This window comes from Brienomyrus brachyistius, chromosome 15, assembly GCF_023856365.1.
Source record: "Brienomyrus brachyistius isolate T26 chromosome 15, BBRACH_0.4, whole genome shotgun sequence".
Taxonomy (NCBI): domain Eukaryota; kingdom Metazoa; phylum Chordata; class Actinopteri; order Osteoglossiformes; family Mormyridae; genus Brienomyrus; species Brienomyrus brachyistius.
In genome coordinates, this window is record NC_064547.1 from 22,109,746 (window position 1) to 22,131,080 (window position 21,335).

Below are 21,335 nucleotides of genomic sequence, written 5' to 3' on the forward strand. Positions count from 1 at the left end.
TTTGTGAGCAATAAAACAATGCAGAGCGACAGTCATGCAGCTGGAATGCTCCTAAATTCTATTGCACAGGGATCATGCCCGTAAAGGTTAACATGCTTCTAGTGTTACGGCCCGCGACTACAGTTAATTTAATTTACCTGCCGCATGCATGTTTTGTGCGACAACAGGGGCAGCAGTGTGGACCGTCAGAGTCCAAATAAACCAGGAAACACAGCCTGTCCCACTGCACTGCGTTTGTGTGTCGGCACCTCAGTGTTCATGTGCCGTGGGAAACATCCGGAAAGACGTGACCTCAGAAAGGCGAGGTGGCACATTTAAAAAGCGCGAGAGGGCAAATCCGACGAGGCTGGGTCATCTGTGAAGAGCCGCTGATGTTCTGAAGGTCACTGGGTGTAACTTTATTTTTCCAGCTGAGGGAGGCAAACACAGCTTCCCTTAAATGTCCTGAGGTTTAGTTCATGTCCTGCTAGCAACAATGGGGTTTTTTTGCAGATTAGGATTTATGAGCGAATATGTGTTTCGTGTCCTGGCGAAAGATATGCGATATTCTTCATAAACGTGAAATTGATTTTATGTTGGGAGACAAAGTGGCTATAAATGCTTTGTTGGACCAGCAGGTGGAGCCAGAGACAAAACAAAGAATTCTCTCCAAACTACATTTGCCCGAGTGTAAGTGAGAATGCAGCCAGGTCATCGGAGGTATGAAACATGGGCAAACACAGTGAAGGGAACTTCTGATGTCAGCGAGGCAAATCCTACCTTCAGAAGAGCCAAGGCAACATTAAAGATGATGTTTAAACCCTAGGGAGGAAAAAAAATCATCATTAATTTGAGGATAGAATAAGCAAATCACACTCTAGTCAAGCATCTGTAATACATAGAGATATCTCCAAATTCATGGCAATCTTTACGATGGTGAAAATGTGGAGGACAGCACAGCCATCGTGTCGTTCAGCGATGTCGGTAACATGAGCGCCATTCAGGATGCACCGGGCGGAAATAAACCGAGAGACGGAAAGCAGGTGAAAGGCTGGGAGGATGGACAGAGGCAGGGGAGGAGGGAAGGCAGGCTGAAGCCGCGCCACTTCGCTCCGCGCGGGAAGACCCGTTCACGCCGCCGTTCAGTGGGCCTGTTGTCATGGCAACAGCTCGCCAAATATATCCTCTCTGTGCTATTAATAACCCCGGCAGGAGACTCCCTGTATGCGCTGGTGGTGGCGGGCAGGTCGAGATAACTAATGACATAGGGCACAGCACGACTGCGGCTGAGGAGGGACAGGGGGCCTGCCCCCTAACCCCCTCTACCCTTTAACCAAGCAGCTCAGGAACGTCTCCTAATGGCAGAACGAGGTCCATGCATGCCAGGGAATTAGGCATCATCGGGTGCAGGCGGTCAGGCAGGTGTGTGTGGACAAGCCTGTATCGACACCTGCGGTGGGCCCTCGCACCTTACGGATCAAGCGCCTTTCACCTCCACTTCTACGAAACCCCCCACCCAGCCCCACTTGCAGCCAGAAACATGCCTGATGGCTGAGGAGGATGAAGCCTGATCAGAGGGGGGAAGGGGGGGGCGGCCGAGGTGCCAAAAGCATCAAACGGGACAGACTGTCACCCTTAAGTTCGCTTAAGGATCTCAAATGCTCTGCCTGGGGCCGATAAAGTGCTGAACGCAAGTGGGAGAAAATAAAAGGGATCAAGAGATCTGCCCCGCCCCTCACTCTGCAATATGGAGGCTGACAGTGAGAATTAGCAGAAGGGCAAAGTTTCAGGGTCAATTACGAGGCTTCATTGGCTCCAAGAAACCCCAGGTACCTCCAGCAGATATATATAGTCAGACCATCTATACAGCGAGGTGACAACAGCAAGCTCACAAGGTAGTGAGAAGGGCAACGGAAGGACGTGCTTAGCTCCAGTGTGTTAATCCTCGGAGTGCTCAATGCAATCAAAAGTACGTACACAGGCACAATACAATTCAGGTGAATAAAATACTTATTAACTGTTGCACTATCACAGTGCAAAAATCTTAGGCAGTCAAAGGAAATGTTTAAAGCTATTGATCTGCGTAGTGAATATGTATCAGCCCAGAACAACAAAACACAACATCAGAATTGATGGATATTAACAAAAACACCATAAAAACTAGCAGCGGTATCTTCTTTTCTCCGAAGAGTTTCCAGTATCTCGTGGGCTGACCGGCAGAATACTGTTTCAGTTCCCAAACCGTTCACCACAGCCACCGCAACCTTTCCATGTACTTGTTATATTTTATCACAAGTTCTCTTAATCGATTAATTTAGGAAGTTAAGTTAAAAGTCAGCCAGATATTGATTAGCCATGTGAGGTGGGCTACTGGGCAAGACAAAAAAAATAGATGGGTGTATTGTATTGGTACTGGGGTTACTTTAGGGACGATTTTGAAATGGCCAATCTGACACACTTTGACAGACATACTAGCAAAGTTTTAGACTAACATGAAGATCATTTAAACAACTTTCTATGACTGCCAAAGAATCTTGCAGAGTACTGTATACGAGTAATCCTGGTGTTACTGATGTATAGTATTCTCTGGTAGGGAATAATGACTCCCACCTCACAGAGCAGCAGGTCGGTGATGTGGAAGACCATGCAGAGGGGGAACTTGGCTGTGAAAAGGGTGAGGAACCACTGTGAGGCATACATGTGAGCCTCCAGGTTCAGCTCCTGGAAGTGGGACCACAGATCTGGAAGCTGCTCCTGGACAGATAAGATAAAAAGGGGTTACATGTGTGCCAACAGTGCCAAGAAAGGTGAAATCGAGTGACATCATCACTGGCAGAACAAACAGTGAAATCGAGTGACACCATCACTGACAGAACAAACAGTGAAATCGAGTGACACAGACACTGGCAGAACAAACAGTGAAATCGAGTCACACAGACACTGGCAGAACAAACAGTGAAATCGAGTGACACCATCACTGACAGAACAAACAGTGAAATCGAGTGACACCATCACGGACAGAACAAACAGTGAAATCGAGTGACACCATCACGGACAGAACAAACAGTGAAATCGAGTGACACCATCACTGACAGAACAAACAGTGAAATCGAGTGACACCATCACTGACAGAACAAACAGTGAAATCGAGTGACACCATCACTGACAGAACAAACAGTGAAATCGAGTGACACCATCACTGACAGAACAAACAGTGAAATCGAGTGACACCATCACTGACAGAACAAACAGTGAAATCGAGTGACACAGACACTGGCAGAACAAACAGTGAAATCGAGTCACACAGACACTGGCAGAACAAACAGTGAAATTGGGTCACACAGACACTGACTGAACAAACAGTGAAATCGAGTGACACAGACACTGGCAGAACAAACAGTGAAATCGGGTCACACTGGCACTGACAGAACAGTTGAATGAAGTCACAGTTATATTTGTGAAATCACACCTAGACCGAGAAAGCAAACTGTGAAATCGACACACACGACACCAACTAAGAAAAGACAGTGAAACTGAATCACAGTGATATTAACTGGCAGAGCAAGGAGTGAAATCAAGTAACTGACATATTAACTGATAAAGAAAACAGTGGAATCAGATGACACCAACTGACAGAAGAGCGTAATCAATTCACAGGTTTGTTGTGTTTGGAAAGAAAAGAGAACACACACCCATGAAGCTGCTAAAATGACAAGGAATAATAAGAAAATAAAGATACAACAGCTGCCACTTTTAGAGAATATACTGCAAGTTGCTGGGGAATAAAAGCCTTCCAATGAAAGTCTGTCACTTCAGTGCGAGTCGACAGATAGCTGCATTATCCTGAGTGAGGTGTAGTCATTAGGGAGAGCAGCGGGGGTCGCAGAAACAGAGAGGTCACGTCGATACCGTGGTGTGGGGGGGGGGGGGGGCGGGGAGCGGGGGCAGGGCAAAGTGTGAGGGTGAACAAAACAGAAGCACGGAAAAACAACCCAACCAGGGAATTAGGCAACATGGATGAAGAGAGGAAAAAGAGCCTGACATTTCGATTTTCCGACTAAAGACATGAGGGACGTCCATGACCGCATGACAGAGAGCAGCCATGCACAGGTCACAGAGCCGCTTTCCAGTCCCTGGTCTCTCACATTAAACGGAAAATCCTTCGCGAAAAAAAGGATAAAACAGACTGCGGTTTTAATCTGCTGCCCCAACCGAATGGGGCTCTTATCTTTCCTTCCTTGTCACACAACTGGGAAGGGCACCGTGCCTCATGTAAGCACGTACACAAATAACAAACATTATTTCTGGGTAGCTATGTCTGCTTTGCTCTTATTACAAATTAGCCAGGAAACAAATATGAAATGAGGAAGGAAGGACGGAAATGGCACAGAAAAAGAGAGGAGAAAGTAGAAATGACCTGCTCTGAAACAGCGGCTGCTAACCGCACATTTTTTTTTTACCCGTATGTCAAACGTGACTAATCAATACTAATGCTCTCGTCTAGGACCCTGTCAATAGTAACCCTGTTCAGTCTGGCACCAAAAAATAACTCACCTTGGGTCTAATTGGATTTTGGCACAAAATTAAAACCCTATTTTTAGTGGATTTAGTTTAATAGCTTACGGAGACCGGCACTGACTCAGGAAGAGGGTTTAATGAACTGGCATGAATGCGACTACAGGTGACTGCGATCGACGGTCACGCGTTGCCAAGCGCACGGGCAAAACTGGCAGATGAACAGGTGCCACTTTACAATAAGGCCACCCTTATAGAGGGATTATGAATGGTTTATAAGCAGGTTATTAATTAGGTTGTAAATCATTACTAGACAATTATAAACAAGTTATACCACAGTTATGTTATTATTAATGAGTTACTATCATTTATAAATGGCAAAGGGGAGCCTTATTGTAAAGCGGGTACCGATGAACAAAGAAAAAATTTACAAAAAATGGCCAAGAGGTTTGATTGGCCCTGCGACGGACTTACCTGCAGCAGCCTCTCCAGCTGGTAGAACTTACAGTGGAGATCCTCAAAGTTGTTCTTGTACAGGTCCCGGAGGCCGTACTCAAACATGACCTTCACCAGAATGCAGAAGGCCTGCTCCTCTGGCATCTGGGCAGAAGGGGCGGGGAGTTTCAATCACACAACTGTGGTGTTTCTTTGTGTCTCATGTTTCCTACTGCAATTACCAGCTACTTCCACCGTGAGGCGAATGTTAATCCTGACAGTGACAGAGTTTTATGCGTGAACTGGAAGGAGGCTAGGCGGGGTGTGGGGTCGTGGAGCGTGTTGAAGTGTGTGTGTGTGTGTCTGGAGGGGGGGGTGGGGGGTCGGTGCATTGGAGACAAGGAAAGAGACCAGAGGTGTTTCCATAAGAGTGATGGAGGAGGTCTGGATGGGCGTGAGAGACAGACGGGAAGGGAGCGGGTATTTAATCTCATTGACAAGGTGTCTCCTACACAGGATGGGCTCCTGAAGGTGGACAGGCATGCTCATTAACATCCCTGACACCTGCAGTGCCGTCTGCATACCGAGAGGCCTCCTGCCACCTCCTGCCTGCCTCCCATTCCCCTTCGTCCTTTTTCTCTTCTCCTCTCCGTCGCCCCCCTTCAGTTTTTCTCGCCTCCTTTCCACCTCTCTTTCCCTCCCACTTCCCTCCCCATCCTCCTGACGCCCGTCTTCAGTTGACAGGCTTGACAAAGCGAAAGATTATAATTATAACGTAACAGCGCTATACGATTTCGCACACCGTCCACCTCGACAACGAAGCTTTGGATTTCACGGGAATGAAATGTGTCACACGGAATGACATGCGTGTCCGATGCACGATGTTCCTGTTTCATAGCTCCCCCCTCACTGTAGGGGGCAGCGTGCCTTTATCGCTAAGCCGTGAAGAGCGAGACAGACACTCACGTGCAGCAGCAGCACAGCTGCCAGGAAGGACTGACCCTGGCAGTATCCAATCTCCTCGTCATAGACAGAGTAGGCCTAAAACACAGCAACAAAGCAAGATAACGATTAGCAATTAGCTGCTGTCACGGTTCATCCACGCAAAAAACACCACTGTTCTGCATTCTCTCTCTCTCTCTCTCTCTCACACACACACACACACACACACATACACACAGACCTTTTTATTCATATCTTTGTGGGCACCATCCATTCTATGGGCAAAACCATAATCCCAACAATGACAACCTTAACCCTTGCTTAGCTCTAAGCTTAACCATAAGTAACCAAACAAAATAAAAGTCTTTTGGCATTTTTAGGTTTTTGATGGCATTCACAGATTTTTAGAAAATTGATTTTCCCCTTGTGGGGAAAAAAAATGCTCAGAACCACATTGTGGGAACATTTGATCCCCACAATGTAATGGATACCTGGATTGCGCACACACACACACACACACACACACACACACACACGATTAGCATAGTTTAACTCAAAAATAATTTCGACCTCAGCAAACAAAAGCAAATTGACTAAACTCACATGCTCACTTATCAAAGCAAAAATTTATCAAGTCTTATTAAAACGTAATACCACACACATGCTCGCTTTCAAATTTAAAATGCCAACAAATATGAGAAATATACTCATTTACGCGGAAGAGACTGCAGATGCAGCTTTTTGGGCTGGTAACATTCACCACTTCATTTCCACCAGGAACTATTACTAAAGTCCAAAATCACAGACGTGTGACAGGCAGCTGCTAGTAGCCGGAAAACACCGTGACTAAATCCGGATTCACACCCATCTGTCCTAAAGTAACACGACACAACATGACCTCAACTCTGACTGCTAACGGGCAGCAAAATTAACAGAGGACATAAAGATGTTGATCAGTTTGTGCAGCCTAATGTTCTGCATGGGTGTTAGACACCTGACCTATCCTGCCGGCACTCAAACACTAGGCTGAGCCCTTTCTAAATCCCAACCCAAAGAAGCCGTACTTCCCGTGACAGATTCATGACCCAATTAAACCGACACACTATGACTGGACTATGAGGTGGGGGGAGATACGGCATATAAACTGGTTTCAGGGGCATCGTCCTTCTCATCTAACGACCGGGCGGATTTAATTATCTTCGGGAAAGCAAACACCTCCATCCTGGCTGAGGACGCTGGATTTCGCCATTACGGTTCTACAGCTCTGCCGACACCCAGCACGGGGCCCAGCCTAATGGTTTTCTGCAGCTCACTCTGCCAGATTTCATTCCGAATTAAACGACTTTCCAGCCTAAATTAATCCTCAGAGCATCTCACGTACTGAGGTGGGAATCAGCCTGCACAGCAAATTGCCGGGACGGCTGTTGTGCAGGACGCGGTTAGGGCTAACCTCTGGCACACATTTGGTTACATTTTAAGAGATAAGCAGGCAAAAATTTTAAATGTTTATAATTCAGCCAGACCTGCATGCCTCAGGTTCAGCTGCCCATCCTAAACCGCTCAGTCACATGACCTTTCCTCACTGCCCATTGGCTAACTCAGTCTCCAACTCACGTGGGTCAAAATCCGCGATTAGTCCCTCTGTATCTTGCTAAAAGTGCCAAACATTTTTAAAAGATAAGACGAAATATAAAACTGCCATGATTTCATTTGGTATGTTAGAACAGTCAAAATATACTGTATTGCTTCAGTTTGGTGTGACTGTTGAGTAGTGCTCAGAATAACTACAACCATAGCAACAACAACCATAGCAAGAACAAAGCAGAGTTTTCAATGGACATGCCAAGTCTTCGGCACATTAAATACAAGCTCACATTAGATATTTTTATACCCAAGTACAAGCTTCCTCTCAGTGCCAGATGAAATCATTTAGTTCTTTTCCTGCGAGACTCCAGTAAGGGCCTTGGGCCTGCATTTCCCTGCTGATTGTGCCCGTTCAGGGTTGGTTTCAGTAACCCCAGATAAGAGGCACCCTGGGTGCTGATCCCTACCCAGCAGCCAAGGACAACACCACTTTGCACAGCCCACAGAAGCCACCCTGTTGGCGCTCATCTCTTCACCTTTCAGAGGCTCACATCATTATATGGGACAGAGCCCACAATTACTGCGGTATTTACTTTGTGAAATTTCCTTGTTATTTGTAATAGCAGCAGTGCTCGTGGCTGTGTCAGGCCGTTCCGAAGCAGTGCTTCACGCACACGAAGGGCGACACGTTAGTGGGTTCGTTTATGGAATACGCGGCGGCCTGCTGTCCCAGTAAATCTGTCCTTAATTTCAAACTAAATGGAAATTCAGCAGCGGCGTCTGTCACACGGACAGATCCCTCTAACTAATTCAGGCCCCGGGCTCTTTTGCCGGCTAGCCAATCAGGAGAGAGCTGCAGCGGCTACGCTCAGGGGGATGCTGGGAGCTGCTGCTGGCATCGCGCCTTTTCTCACCTTGCAGATCTTGTACAGGGAGTCCTGGCCGTCACCGTCTGAGTCCTTGAAGTAGTCGTGGGCTGGGAAGGTACGATGTACATCGCGTGTGATCACACCCTCCTGCAGGGAGTCCTTAAACAAACAAAACACCGGTCAAAAATTCACACTCACACACGCACATATATATACACACACACAGAATCATCTCCCAGACATCCCTCCCGTAATAAAAATCAGCTTCACAGTATCCATCACACTAATACAATCAGCAATCTCCGAGCGAAGAACACTCAACTCGTGTAAAACTCGTATTTATTAATGGCTCACCATAAAGTCTATTATACTAAAAATTTGGGTTAAATACAAAGGTTTGTCAAAAATAACAAAGCAGGCACTATTTTGTGAGGCTTGTGAAAACATTGCTTAAGTGGTTCAGCTTCAGCGGTTCGTCGGCTTAAGGTACAGCATAGTACCGTATGTTGTTACTTTCACTACAACGGTATAATTGGGAACACTTCACCATGTAAGCTAATAGTACACTCTTACTTTATATATTAATTAACCAGACACTAAGTGTTTGTTACATACTGATCCCAAGTTCATTCATCATTAATCAGCCATAACGGTTCATGTACTTCAAGCAGATACTTTATTTGTTCATGATTTGCACTTGAGTAGTAACTGAGTTACAAAGTTACTTGTGCCCCCTCAAGTAAAGTGTTACCATAACTAATTATTCTTGTTATTATATACTGAATTATTATTTTTCTGACTTTTTCCAACTTAAAGACAGATTTAGGGGAACGGATCTCGTTCGCAGCCTGGGGACTGCCTGCAGTAGGCGACATGTTTATACTCACATTTGTTAATAAACCAGTCACAACACAGGACGTAATGTTTTCATTCTAGTACAAATATAGAGTTTATTACTATATCTGGGATGGCATGGTGGTGCAGTGGTTAGCACTGTTGCCTCACACCGGTGGGACCTGGGCTCGAGTCTCCGCCTGGGTTACATGTGTGTGGAGTTTGCATGTTCTCCCCATGTCGTCGTGGGGTTTCCTCCGGGTACTCCGGTTTCCCCCCACAGTCCAAAAAGGCTAATTGGAGTTGCTAAATTGCCCGTAGGTGTGCGTGTGAGAGTGAATAGTGTGTGAGTGTGCCTTGCGATGGGCTGGCCCCCCATCCTGGATTGTTCCCTGCCTCGTGCCCATTGCTTCTGGGATAGGCTCCAGACCCCCTGCGACCCAGTAGGGTAAGCGGTTTGGAAAATGAATGGATGGATGGATTACTGTATATAAACAATACATTCATTTGAATGAGATGAACCATATGATTTGGATACTAAAGAATTAAAACTTGATCCCATGTGTGATTTACACCAAAAGGTATTTTATAACTAGGACAAAGGGTTCTATAAATGACAGAGGCGTTTCTGTAAAGCTGCAGACAGCAGTTTTTAAGCCTTATTTAGCATGATGTTCCTGGATAAGGTGCCAACACCACTGCAGGCCCTCAGCAATCCGAAGGCAAATCCCCAGGCGTGGCATTAGCATTACTTAAGGAGAAGAACCCCGAGCCAATGCCAGCCTTACGCCTCTGAGCACAAAGTCCAGAGCCATACATCACCCGCGGGGTAATTGCTTATCCGTTACAAACCAAGGCCGCTCAGCACTTCCCAAGAAGTCTTTAGAAAAATGTGATCGATTTTAGGGACGTCCCAACTTGATCCCTTTTCTCTGGGCATGCAGAGGGAAATAAAAAATGCTAACTTTGTGCTGGTTTTGCATCTTGGAAAATCCCTGAGACACAAACATTTGCTCTTAAAATCAGGTTCACTGTATTGTTATAAGGCTAGTGACTGCTCTGGATATTAAAACTTATCGGCCTGATAGAAAACTGCTTTTACCCTCATATTTAAAAATGCGGCCCTTTCATTAGGAAAAGTACAGTGGACATGCACACCCCTGTTACAGTGCCAAAGACTGAATGCTGTAATTAAATCAAAAGGTGCTTCAACAAAGTATTACTTTAAGGGGGTGCACACTTATTTTTTTATATTTTCCCCCCTCACAGATTTGTTTGTTTTTCAGTTGAATTGTACAGGTTATAAGTCACATTAAAGGTGGGAAAAGTTTTGAAATAATTTATTATGGTTTAATTTTTTACATCACAAAAACCTGCTATTTTAACAGGGGTGTGTACAGTTTTCATTTCCACCAGATACTCAAACCATGCAATTATTAGTAGGCATATAAATTAATTTGTGGCTTGCTGTAAACTCAAGCATATTAAAGTTATGTTGTAGTCTTAGTGCACTCTTATAACTTGTGACTGGTGCGATGTGATTTGGCCGGAGCTCGGCGATACCAGCCCATCCATCGACTGTGACAGCATCACAGAAATCATCAATCGAGTGATAATGAGGCGGTTTATCAGAACCAGTGAAATCAATTGGAGAAACCTAAACAAAACAGGGAGTTTTGGTCCGCTGAAGGTGAACCAGCCGGAGCCGTCCCAGAAAATGCCAACCGCACATCCTAGGTGCTGGAGACACACGTTCTCCACAGTCCAGCACCTCCTCCGGGACAAAGGGAGGGCTGGGAGGCACACTGCAACCTGCAGATAAGGGTTGCACCTTGGGGGTGGGGGGGTGCAGGATGGGGGGACAGGGGGGGTTTCAGTGCACAGCGAGCAGGTAGCCAGTCTTTAGCTCATAAGCAGAAAGAGTAGCGAGTTAAAACTGCTTCAATGCAAACAAAAGCAGATAAATTACAAGTGACTCCATAAAACGCAGCTCAAACGACTTCGGCGCTAACAGCTCAGCCTTTCCGACGCCTTTCATCCGCAGGAAGAGAACGAAAGGTTTAATTCTGCAGCTGACTGCCCATGAGTAGTTGGTTGTGAGTTATCAATGGGGGAGCGACTATCAATTAACGGGAGGAACGTGATGAACGAATCAAAGGCAGGAGCCCAACAACGGGACTCGGCCAGTGGGCTAAATAGACACGATCTCTCTCCTTCTAAAAGCTGAAGATGGCCTCAGCTCACCTGCTAACAGCTCATGTGTCCAGTCTGGCAAGCGTCAGAACCAGACCTTTAGCGCTTTACACTAATACGGGTTCAGCCCGCCATCCTGCAGCTGTACGCCTCCCAGTTCTTAGTAACTGTGTTTCATGAACACATGCGGCCTCCTTGTCCACCTTGATGTTCAGGAACTTTCTATGACTCATTTACAATTATAATTCCGTATACAACATTATTATCTATTGCTAAAGGGATTACACTATGCAATTATATGACTCAAGCTAATACTTTACCACCAGCATTCAACCAAATAGAAATTTTATACACCCAGAACAATATTCAATTATATATTCAGTAATGTTTATATTACTGCCCTTTGTGTAGAATAGCATAGATGATGCAATAATTCAAAGATATGGCCGATGCCCCATGGGAACTTGAGTTCAGTTTTAATTAACAGTAGTGTCTCTATACTCTATTTCCAATATGTCATCTCATGTGATCGGGGTATAATTTTAGCAAATACCTAGAGCACTCAGGAGGTTAGTAAAAATCCATCCATTCATCCATTTTCCAAACTGCTTATCCTACTAGGTCGTGGGGGGTCCGGAGCCTATCCTGGAAGCAATGGGCACGAGGCAGGGAACAACCCAGGACAGGGGGCCAGCCCATGGCAGGGCACACTCACACACTATTCACTCACACATGCACACCTACGGGCAATTTAGCAACTCCAATTAGCCTCAGCATGTCTTTGGACTGTGGGGGGAAACCGGAGTACCCGGAGGAAACCCCACGACGACATGGGGAGAACATGCAAACTCCACACCCATGTTTCCCAGTCGGAGACTCGAACCCGGGTCCCAGAGGTGTGAGGCAACAGTGCTAACCACTGCACTACCATGCCGCCCCCACTAGTAAAAATCCATTTATTTAAATTTATATTTAAAGTTGGAATTAATATGATTTTTTTTTGTCACGAGAGGAAATCTGGCGGTTTTCAAAGCACCCAAAATTGGTGGACAAACAAGGTTTTGGAGAATCATCAGTGAATAACAGTGTGAATAGACCAACAGGTCTTCAGCAGGCGTGATGATGATTTTGTTTCAATAAGAGGAAGCCCACCTACATGGTCAGAAGCCTAAACAGCCTTCGAGATTCCAGCCCCTCATCTGGCTCACCACTAACGAATCGTGTCACTCACAGCACGCCGATTTTAATCAAGACACCGCAGCTTGAGAAAGTGGGCACTTACACGCTCTGTTTCACATTGTTTCCGAGCGCAACAAGTCTTAAGGGGGGGGGGGGAGGGGCGGAGGGAATGGGTCGCGTATCTGCGCTGCATTTCTGAATTACTACATGCTAATCAGGAAGCTGGTTGGTCCGTGTTGAGCCGGTGGCGAGAACCGTAGGTTTGAACAAGCAGAACACGGCGGCCATGTGCCAAACGACCCAGAGCGGATGAAGAAGGATCAGTCAGGTAGATGATGGAGGACAAAACAGCGGGTTTGGGAAGGAGAACCTTAGCTGGCGATAAAAGCCGCACTGAAGCCTCCGCCTTCCTCGAAAACGAAGGCTCTTTCTCTGACAGCAGAGAATTAGCCCCGTCACTAAAAGACCGCAACCATGGCAACATCAGAGAAAGGAGATGATGGGGAGTTGCTGTAAATAGTTTGATTAAATTAATGGCCGATGTCGCTGCGAATTAAAAGAGCCATTTGTCAACAAAAGGAAGGAAATGAAGGGGATGTTTTATTGACCACTTGATCACTTCTTTAGAGAAAAAGAATTATCATTAGTTGTGCATGTCTTAGAATATCTGTACATAAGAGGGAAAAAGTAAGCCTGAGTTGTGGTTTCACTTATCAAGATGTATGTAATTTATTTCCCATTACCTGGACCAGGAGCTGGAGGATGGATGGATGGAATTTCTTCATCTACGTATGTTTGAAATTCTATAGTATGGTAGTGGGTGGTTTAGCATGGAGGATAATTCATGAGAAAATTCACTACCCCTCTCTATTTCTAAAACATATTTTATATTATATATATATATATACAGGTGGCGCTGTAGAATTTACACCACATCCCTCTGGTGGTTTGAACTGCCATATCAATAATGAGAAACTATCGGTTTTTGAAATAGCACTGACTCCATCCACGCTGTCGGCCTGGAATGTGCTTATGTGTCGTGTCGACAAAGGGACTGTGGGCCAGAGAACAGCAGGGTGAGCTGGAAGGAAGGACACCACACACAGAGAACGAGAGACACTGCACAACCCCCAGGCTGTCAGCTAAACGGCAAACATTTGTTTATTATGAAAAAATAGCCAAAGGAGTTTAGGATAATATAATAAATATACAAATGGGCATTTGTCAAAGAGAAGATGGACTATCTCATTAAAAATCGTGTCTCTGTTGGACAACCAGACCAGCAGGAATTCACAAACTTGCCTAGACTGTGATTTTTCACCCTGCTTCCTCTCTTAATTGATTTATTGAAGTCATTATTTGGACAGTAAGCCAACTCACCTGGTGTTTCCGATTTAATCGGACGCTAATTAAAATGTATTCTAAAACGCTTAAGGAACCTGATCTGGACAATCGCAGTGGAAATTACCCATCCATTTTCATAACTGCTGACCTAATGCTAGGTCATGGAGAGCCTGGAGTCTGTCCCAGGAAACACGGAGCACAAGGCAGGGGGACCCAGGATTGGGTCGGCAGTGCATTATCAGGACATCCTATGAGCAATGGAGAGATGATATTTTGACCAAATGTTTTCGGATCGTGGAAGGAAACTGGAGTACCTGAAGGAAACCCATGAGAAAAATCACAAGTAGCACACGAAGCAAACTGCATAGCAATATCAATATCAAATAACTACATTTGAGCTATTGCTGGTATTTAACTGTGTGCGAGCTGATGAACAGGTCCCTGCAGAAATCCTTCTCTCAGTTTTCACTCTCTGCCTTCACTCCTAACAGCCAATCAAGGGACTCATCCGACATCCCAAATTACTCGGACCAATTGGGCACAGAGAGTGGGCTAACCCGTTTAGGGCTGGACCTAAAAAGCACTGATTTAGTTTCATAGCTCGTGTCCTACGGATAACCTCTGCGATCTCACTCACACTGCTGTACTCTGCTGAACGGAAGAAGGTGCGAATTTATGGGGCCCAAGGTGGGAGGCTGGCTGCCTATATTCCCCTGAGCAAAGTGTTATTGCTCTTTAATAAAATCACAGTATTTCAAATCTACAGTTATTTGAAAATAAAACGGATAAATAGTTACCGACTGCGAGAGAAATGGCCCCGGGAGGATGCGGCTGTGTGTGTAAGTCTCCAACAGATGGAAACATCAGACCCTGTGGTCAAATTAAAATCCTCACTCCGTCCCCGTGCTCGAGACCCGGAACCCTCACAAGGTCGACCCAATATGTACGCTGTAGGGAGCTGGTACACTTTTGGGAAGCATCTCCCACATGAAACAGCGCCAACGGCAAAACGATGACAACCACTGAATAGTTTATCACGGTCTGCAAGGAACCCCCTCTACTCTCCTTTGATATCGAAAATAATTTGCAGTTTCAAGCCCTCCGATTTCTAACATGTGGAATGAACCAAAACAACACAACCGTAGCCACTATAATGTGTGAAAGGTTGTTCCCGTCTACTGGAGAGAGGCGATGACAGGGAGTGAAAATCAATACCCAACATGCTCCGTCTCCCCAAGTAATTTCACAGGCATAATTGCTGTGGCTCATTCACCACCTGTCTTCCCTTGAAGCTCAATCCAGAACCTCTGATCGAGAGTTGCAGCTGGGGCGGGAAGCAGTGCGACTCTCCTGCAAGATTCCCCGGGTTTCAAAGGAAGATAAAATTCTTGACCTTCAAACCAATTGATCCGAGACGACCCTCAGCCCCAGCGCCCGGAGCAACAGCGGAAACTCTGTAGAATTAACGAGACACCCGACGCTTCCATACTAGAGTTTCCGTTCCTGCAAGAAGATCAAAAACGCAACACAAAGGTGACAGAGAAGAATGACTAGTGAGCATGTAACGATGCACATTTCAGCAGCCTGATAAATTCAGTATTACACCTGGAGGCTTTCTGTTAAGCTGAGGAAATGGCAAAGCCGTCCCAAAGGACTGGAGTGATGAGCAGGAGATGAACATGTATTCAGTTCACCTCACACCTGACCCCACATCGAGATGTGTGGCCTTCCATGACCTGGCAGACATTGTGCTTTCCCTTTCATGTGAAGCCCCATCTGTGGTATTGCTAAACCTGTCCCCACATCTGTCCTCAAATAAACTCTCCATTCCCTCAAAGCACAATGTCCCTCCACCTCCGTTCATATCCCAGCCTGGAGAACATGCCATATATATGTCCCAAAAGCCCAACATCTCGATGGAATGTTTTCCATGGTCTCCACGATGAGCCAGCACTTTCTGTGCGGTGCAGCAGGTAAGTCACTGGATGCAGAACTTTTGTTTGTTTGTTTGTCTCCAAGGACAACATCATTCTGGGTCAAAAGCCACGTGCTATAGCACACCATCACTGGCCACCCAGCTTCTCCACGCCTCCAGCTCCAACCTTTTCTCCATCCATCGATCTGCTCACAGAGTTGTCCTTGTGGGTGGTCTTTTACATCTTATCTAGACCTTCCTGACACCAACCCAGTGCAATCCCTCAGGCCCTTGGCTGCATGTGGAGGACAAAGGTGACATTTTCTCTCCATTTTTTTTTTTCAATTTGTGTGTAATTCTTTTATTTGAAGTTATTCTAATAAAATGATGTTCCAATACTTAGCTTAAACAGGATCAAACCATAACAGCTGCAACGTAACGCTGCATTAAAAGGATAAACATTTATGACACTAACTCGAATACATATTTAAGAATATTAATGTGTATCCTTCATTATAAAAGAAAATGTATTAACGCACAGCCAAGCTATTCAATGTCTTTCACGGTCATTTTCCACAGTCCATGACCAAGTGTCTTGGCATACATGGAACATCTACTATTTTGAAGACTTAAAATACCCGCTTAAAAGGTTTACACAGTACTGCAGGTTAGCCAACCTATTCTAAGTCACAAACAATTAGCTGACTGAGTAACTGTGGCTAATTATTAGTAAGAGCCGATGAGTCAGGCACAGAGTAGTGACAGGGGTCAGCAGTGACTGACAGAAAGGATATCATCGGCCCCTGTTCTCCGCGAGCCAAAACCCAGCACTTCAAAGGGGGCCGTAATTGAAATTGACAAACGACCGCATTAGTTTGATCACACGGCACAACCTTGCAGGAACGCGACAGAACGGAAAGGTGAAAGCAAAAGGGGGGAGGGAACGGAAGCACTTTTCCACGACAGAGTAGTCGTGTCCATGCATTATGCATGTGTGTGTTTGGCGGAGAAGCACAGGCAAGGGCCCAAACAAAAACACAATCGTTTCTATCCCAAGGTCGCCTATAGAAAGCAGCATCGCACGTTAGTGATTATAACATCAAAATAAATCCACAGTGATTATTATTATTGATCATACAATTAATACTGTGTTACGGCACTTCCGTGTCAAGGCCTGGTCTAACTGGTGAAGTGCTTTTCAATCACAGTTTCCTTGGCAGGGATGTGCAAAGGGGGAGAGGCTGTGGAGGGGGGAGGCGGCCGGTGGACACACCCCCTTTGCCCTCATTGGCCAAAGGTCCCTAGACTCCTCCTTTCCATGCTACTAATCTAAAAACATCTGCTTTGACAATAAAACCTGGTAATGAAAGCAAGGACCACCATCCAGGTTCTGAGAATGACAGAGCTTGCTAATGAAGAGTTAGATGAGACAGCCGAAGAAAAAAATGGAAGAGATTTAATCTGACAGAAATGGGCATCAACCAACCAGAGCTGATTTAGAGCAGGTAGATAATTCGGCAGAATAGGCTTTAGCATTCTGACGGTGACTGATGTCGAGAAGCTAAACAATCTCAGGTGCTAACACATCACTTTGGGTAATGCTACATCTTTTTAAATAAAAATGATGATGCCCGTGAAAGGAGAGAGAGAAAGTGATAGCACTAAATGACGCCTCATTTGATTGTAGACCATCGTCATCAGAATCCAAATTTAATTTGTACATCACTGTAACCTTCTTCAGCACCATCATTGTACCAGGTGTTATGTGCACATCTTGTATGTTTTTGGCATATTTATTATATAACGATGTGATAAAGCAGTAATTTATAATATACAGTCACTAATCCACATCACGTACATGCGAGGTTCTGATTGGATTAGAAAGGTCAGGACCGGCCCGACAACATCCAGACAGCTCCGTCCCCCAAAATGGACTTCAAACCCGAGTCGCTGCAGTGTGGACACACTGTAAAACGAGGGCATCCTGGCTTCCATGTTACATAACTGCGTTTTGTTGTGGGTAACAAAAGTCTGACTGAAACAGCTTTAATTAACACCATGTCACTCAAAATTACAGTGTCATGCAAATTCATCTTCACTTCTTATTTTCCTACAATAAAACACAAAGCAGTTCACGTGATATAGGAAGAAACAGTCAAGGAAATCCACAAATTTTCATACAGGTATGTCACAAATAAAATAATAAATTTATGCTGCCTGTGAGCATGTTAACAACCAAATTTAGACTCACAATATGAAAACACCAAAATATTTATTTGGTTTTGGCCGATTGCAAGGTCTTTAACTGAGACTCCCCCAGGCCAGGCACAGCTTCTCACAGCCGTAAACGTAGATGAACGAATTTTTGTCACATCCCACCCCCGGAGCTGCTTTCTTCCTTAGCCGTGCTTAACCGTCCCTCTTCTCAACAGCCTTCATAATTCGATCATGTTTATGGTAATCAAATTAGCCAGGAACACAGAAGACAAGCTCCTCCGTATGACAGCGTTTCAGGAGGCTGCCTGCCTTACCGATCCCAAGATGCATTTATAATCACAGCAAATGTATTTTTAGCCAAACCAAATATTTCTTTTGTTAATAAATACCCAAACCTGAGTCGGTGCGGCCGTTTCTTCCGGGCAAATTACCCAGTGAACGAACTCTTCCTGCTCTGTCAGCTTTAATGGTTACACTGGTTACCAGTGTCAAAAAGGCATGGTTGGTGTCAGAGCTGGAAATTTTCTCCGCACTGTGTCTGCTACTCATTTCCTCTGAATGCAGAACCCCAAAGTACAGCTGGGTGTATCGCGGTATTTTTCAAAGATATATCGGTTTCGTGGTATATGATGGTATATTTTTTGGATACATTTTTGTTTTACGTTTTTGCACTGTTCCCACATTAACTATATTGTTTTATTATTAGCCATTGCGCCTATCCGCTATCTTAATAACATATGGCTAACGTGTTTGTTGGCTAGCTGATTATAGATAAACGGCTAATGTTAAGGTTTGCGCCGGCCAAGTTAATATTTTTTTGATAAGTGTTTAATAGATCAGTGTGCTGGAACGTGAGCCTTACTGACCTCGCAAAATTTCTCGTAAAGACCGGGATGTCGGTCTTTAAGATGCTTTGCCAAGTTTGACGTGATACTTCACTTTGTCGCCACAACTCTGTAGCACTGTTAGCATAGAGGCTTATCGACATCCTTAGCCTTTCCATGCTCGTCTGCAAAATACTTCCAAACAGCACTTTTGCGTTTTTTATTTTTTTTACTAAAGCAGCTCGCAAAGTGCCTTCAACTGCAGCATATGCCATGCGCACGCTCGCCTGCGCTGCAGTGGTGCTGTGTGAAGTGCGGCAAATGAGGCGAAAACCGCACGGTTGGTATCAAAATAATGGTGAAAATGAGTATCTAACCAGATTCTAATTTTATTATCGATTAGTATCTCAGAATTGATTTTTTTTGACAACCCCAGTGTCTCATTATTTTCAACTCCAGCGTCAGCTATATCTTCCGTTTCTGATCTTTCGCGGTATATTTTCAGCGGTGCAGCAGTGAAAAAGGTCCCCCCCCCCCCCCCTAAACACTTTCCAGCTGCACCAATTTCCAAACGTTGTGTAGGCTGGTATTGTGGTAAAAATTCATATTATAACAATAATAAAAAACGTTCTTCGGTACAAACTGGTACACCGCCCAACACTACCCCACAGTGCAGGTAGGAGGAGCTCTCATTTTTTTAACCCCCCAACACTACACCACAGTGCAGGTAGGGGGAGCTCTCATTTTTTTAACCCCCCTCGCCATGCATCTGCATTACCCGTTTCATCATCTGCTAATTATGCTAGCTGTCTATCCGTTCTAAGCTGTGTTTCTGGCTAATACTCACTACAGCAATCCCACATGCTGCTTTTCAAGGGGAACCACAGAGAAAGATGCGTATCACACATGATGGCGGTGGGGGCTGCAATACACATCAGACTACTCACACGCCCCAGGTACAGACTATCTGTACATTCCGTACACGACTTACTCCTAATGATGCGTTACATTAAATTAAATTTGCCTAATTCCCGCACTTGACGGTTGCCTCTTAATGAATTGCTCTTCACAGCTGCAGGAAACGGCAAACTCACGTCTAATTAATGGTCACATGACTGGGACGGCTGAATGACACGTCTTCGGAAAAGGTGGTTTGCCACGATGACAGATCCAACCTGCACACGCCTAACTGATACGTTTACCCTTCGTTAAAGTCAGTTTAATTGGCCCTCGTGAGAAAACATCGATATCGGCACCGGGGCTGATGATGAAACTGTTGAACCTGGCATCATCCTCGATGCTGCACATCACATGACACATTACCAGAGAATCTACATCTACATATCAATGTGAACATAGCAGTGTATCTTCTTCCACCTGCAGGCTAGAGCCGAAATTATCCTCTCTATAATTGTAGACATTTTTGGTAGACAAACAAAAAATCATTAGCGACACCCTGAGACATAACCTCATCATAAACAGTATTTTGCCTGATAACGTACGCCCACCCAAAAGCCCAGTTAATCAAGAGACTCACTTCCGTTCCAGATTTCCAGTTGCCGCTGCTTTCCCAATCTTCAGCTTCTAAGAGGTCGCAGCTAATCAGTGAGCATCAACCAAGACATCGCGTAGCAAGTTAGGAGAAATGAACACATTTTTCATTGGCTCAAGAAGGCAGGGCAGGATTGAAGCACGTGCTCAGCAGAACCGCCAAAGAATGGTGCGCTCCATCGAGCAGGGAGATGAACGGATGGTGTGCTGGCTATCGGGGGCGCCATCGCGAATGTTATGCCCCAGGCAAAGCTACACGCATCATACTAATCAGCCTGCCATTAAATCACGCACCCAGATTTTACTGGAATGGATAACTGGCGCGGCAACATCACCGGCCACTCGGCATGGGAAGCCCGTGAACATTACACATGGCTTTTAAAGCCGAAATCCGGGAGAACGACGGCCAGATTGACATCCCGAGGCATTTCATTTAGCAGAAGACCTCTGGAAGGTGAAAACAGACGACAGAAAGGCTAGCTCAGCTGGAGAAAGAGAGGCAGCTGGCAACAGGGTGAGCGAAAGAGGGAGCAAGACCTCGGGATATTTCATACCAGCCAAGAGCCGCAGCTCTGCGCCGGAGCCGGGGGGGGAGCATACCAGTTCTGTGGGAGAGCCAGGCCGAACAGGGCACAGAAAGCTGGCAGCTGAAGATGGTCCTGGGGGGGGGGGGGGGAGCAGAATGGACGAGCACCCATGGGGAGGGAGCTATTTATATACCCAGACCAATGGTCAAAAAGAGCAGTAGGGCTGTAATCAAGGTACAGCACCTCCCATCATTAATAGCCCGCCAATAGCCAAACATCACCACAATTCATTCAGAGAACCCACAACGCATCCCCCTGCAGCTTTTGAAACCATGGCATTTTGTTTCTTCGTAATTCCTCACTAGGTATGCAGGGGATACATCATTCAATCATAAATTAAAGAGTCATTTTTCTTTATTATTTAATT

At 45.4% G+C, this 21,335-nt stretch overlaps 1 protein-coding gene across 3 annotated transcripts in view; it reads right to left on the minus strand.

The window, feature by feature from the left end:
• rabgap1l (RAB GTPase activating protein 1-like) overlaps positions 1 to 21,335 on the minus strand; it is an 81,359-nt gene that overhangs the window by 23,465 nt on the left and 36,559 nt on the right. For all 3 annotated transcript variants that reach the window (XM_048976453.1, XM_048976454.1, XM_048976455.1), the window contains exons 14-18: positions 8,370 to 8,483; positions 5,896 to 5,970; positions 4,969 to 5,094; positions 2,590 to 2,733; positions 760 to 801 (exon numbers count right to left, since the gene is read on the minus strand). In XM_048976453.1, coding sequence (XP_048832410.1) covers positions 760 to 801; positions 2,590 to 2,733; positions 4,969 to 5,094; positions 5,896 to 5,970; positions 8,370 to 8,483 — 501 coding nt within the window. The remainder of the gene's footprint in view (positions 1 to 759; positions 802 to 2,589; positions 2,734 to 4,968; positions 5,095 to 5,895; positions 5,971 to 8,369; positions 8,484 to 21,335) is intronic.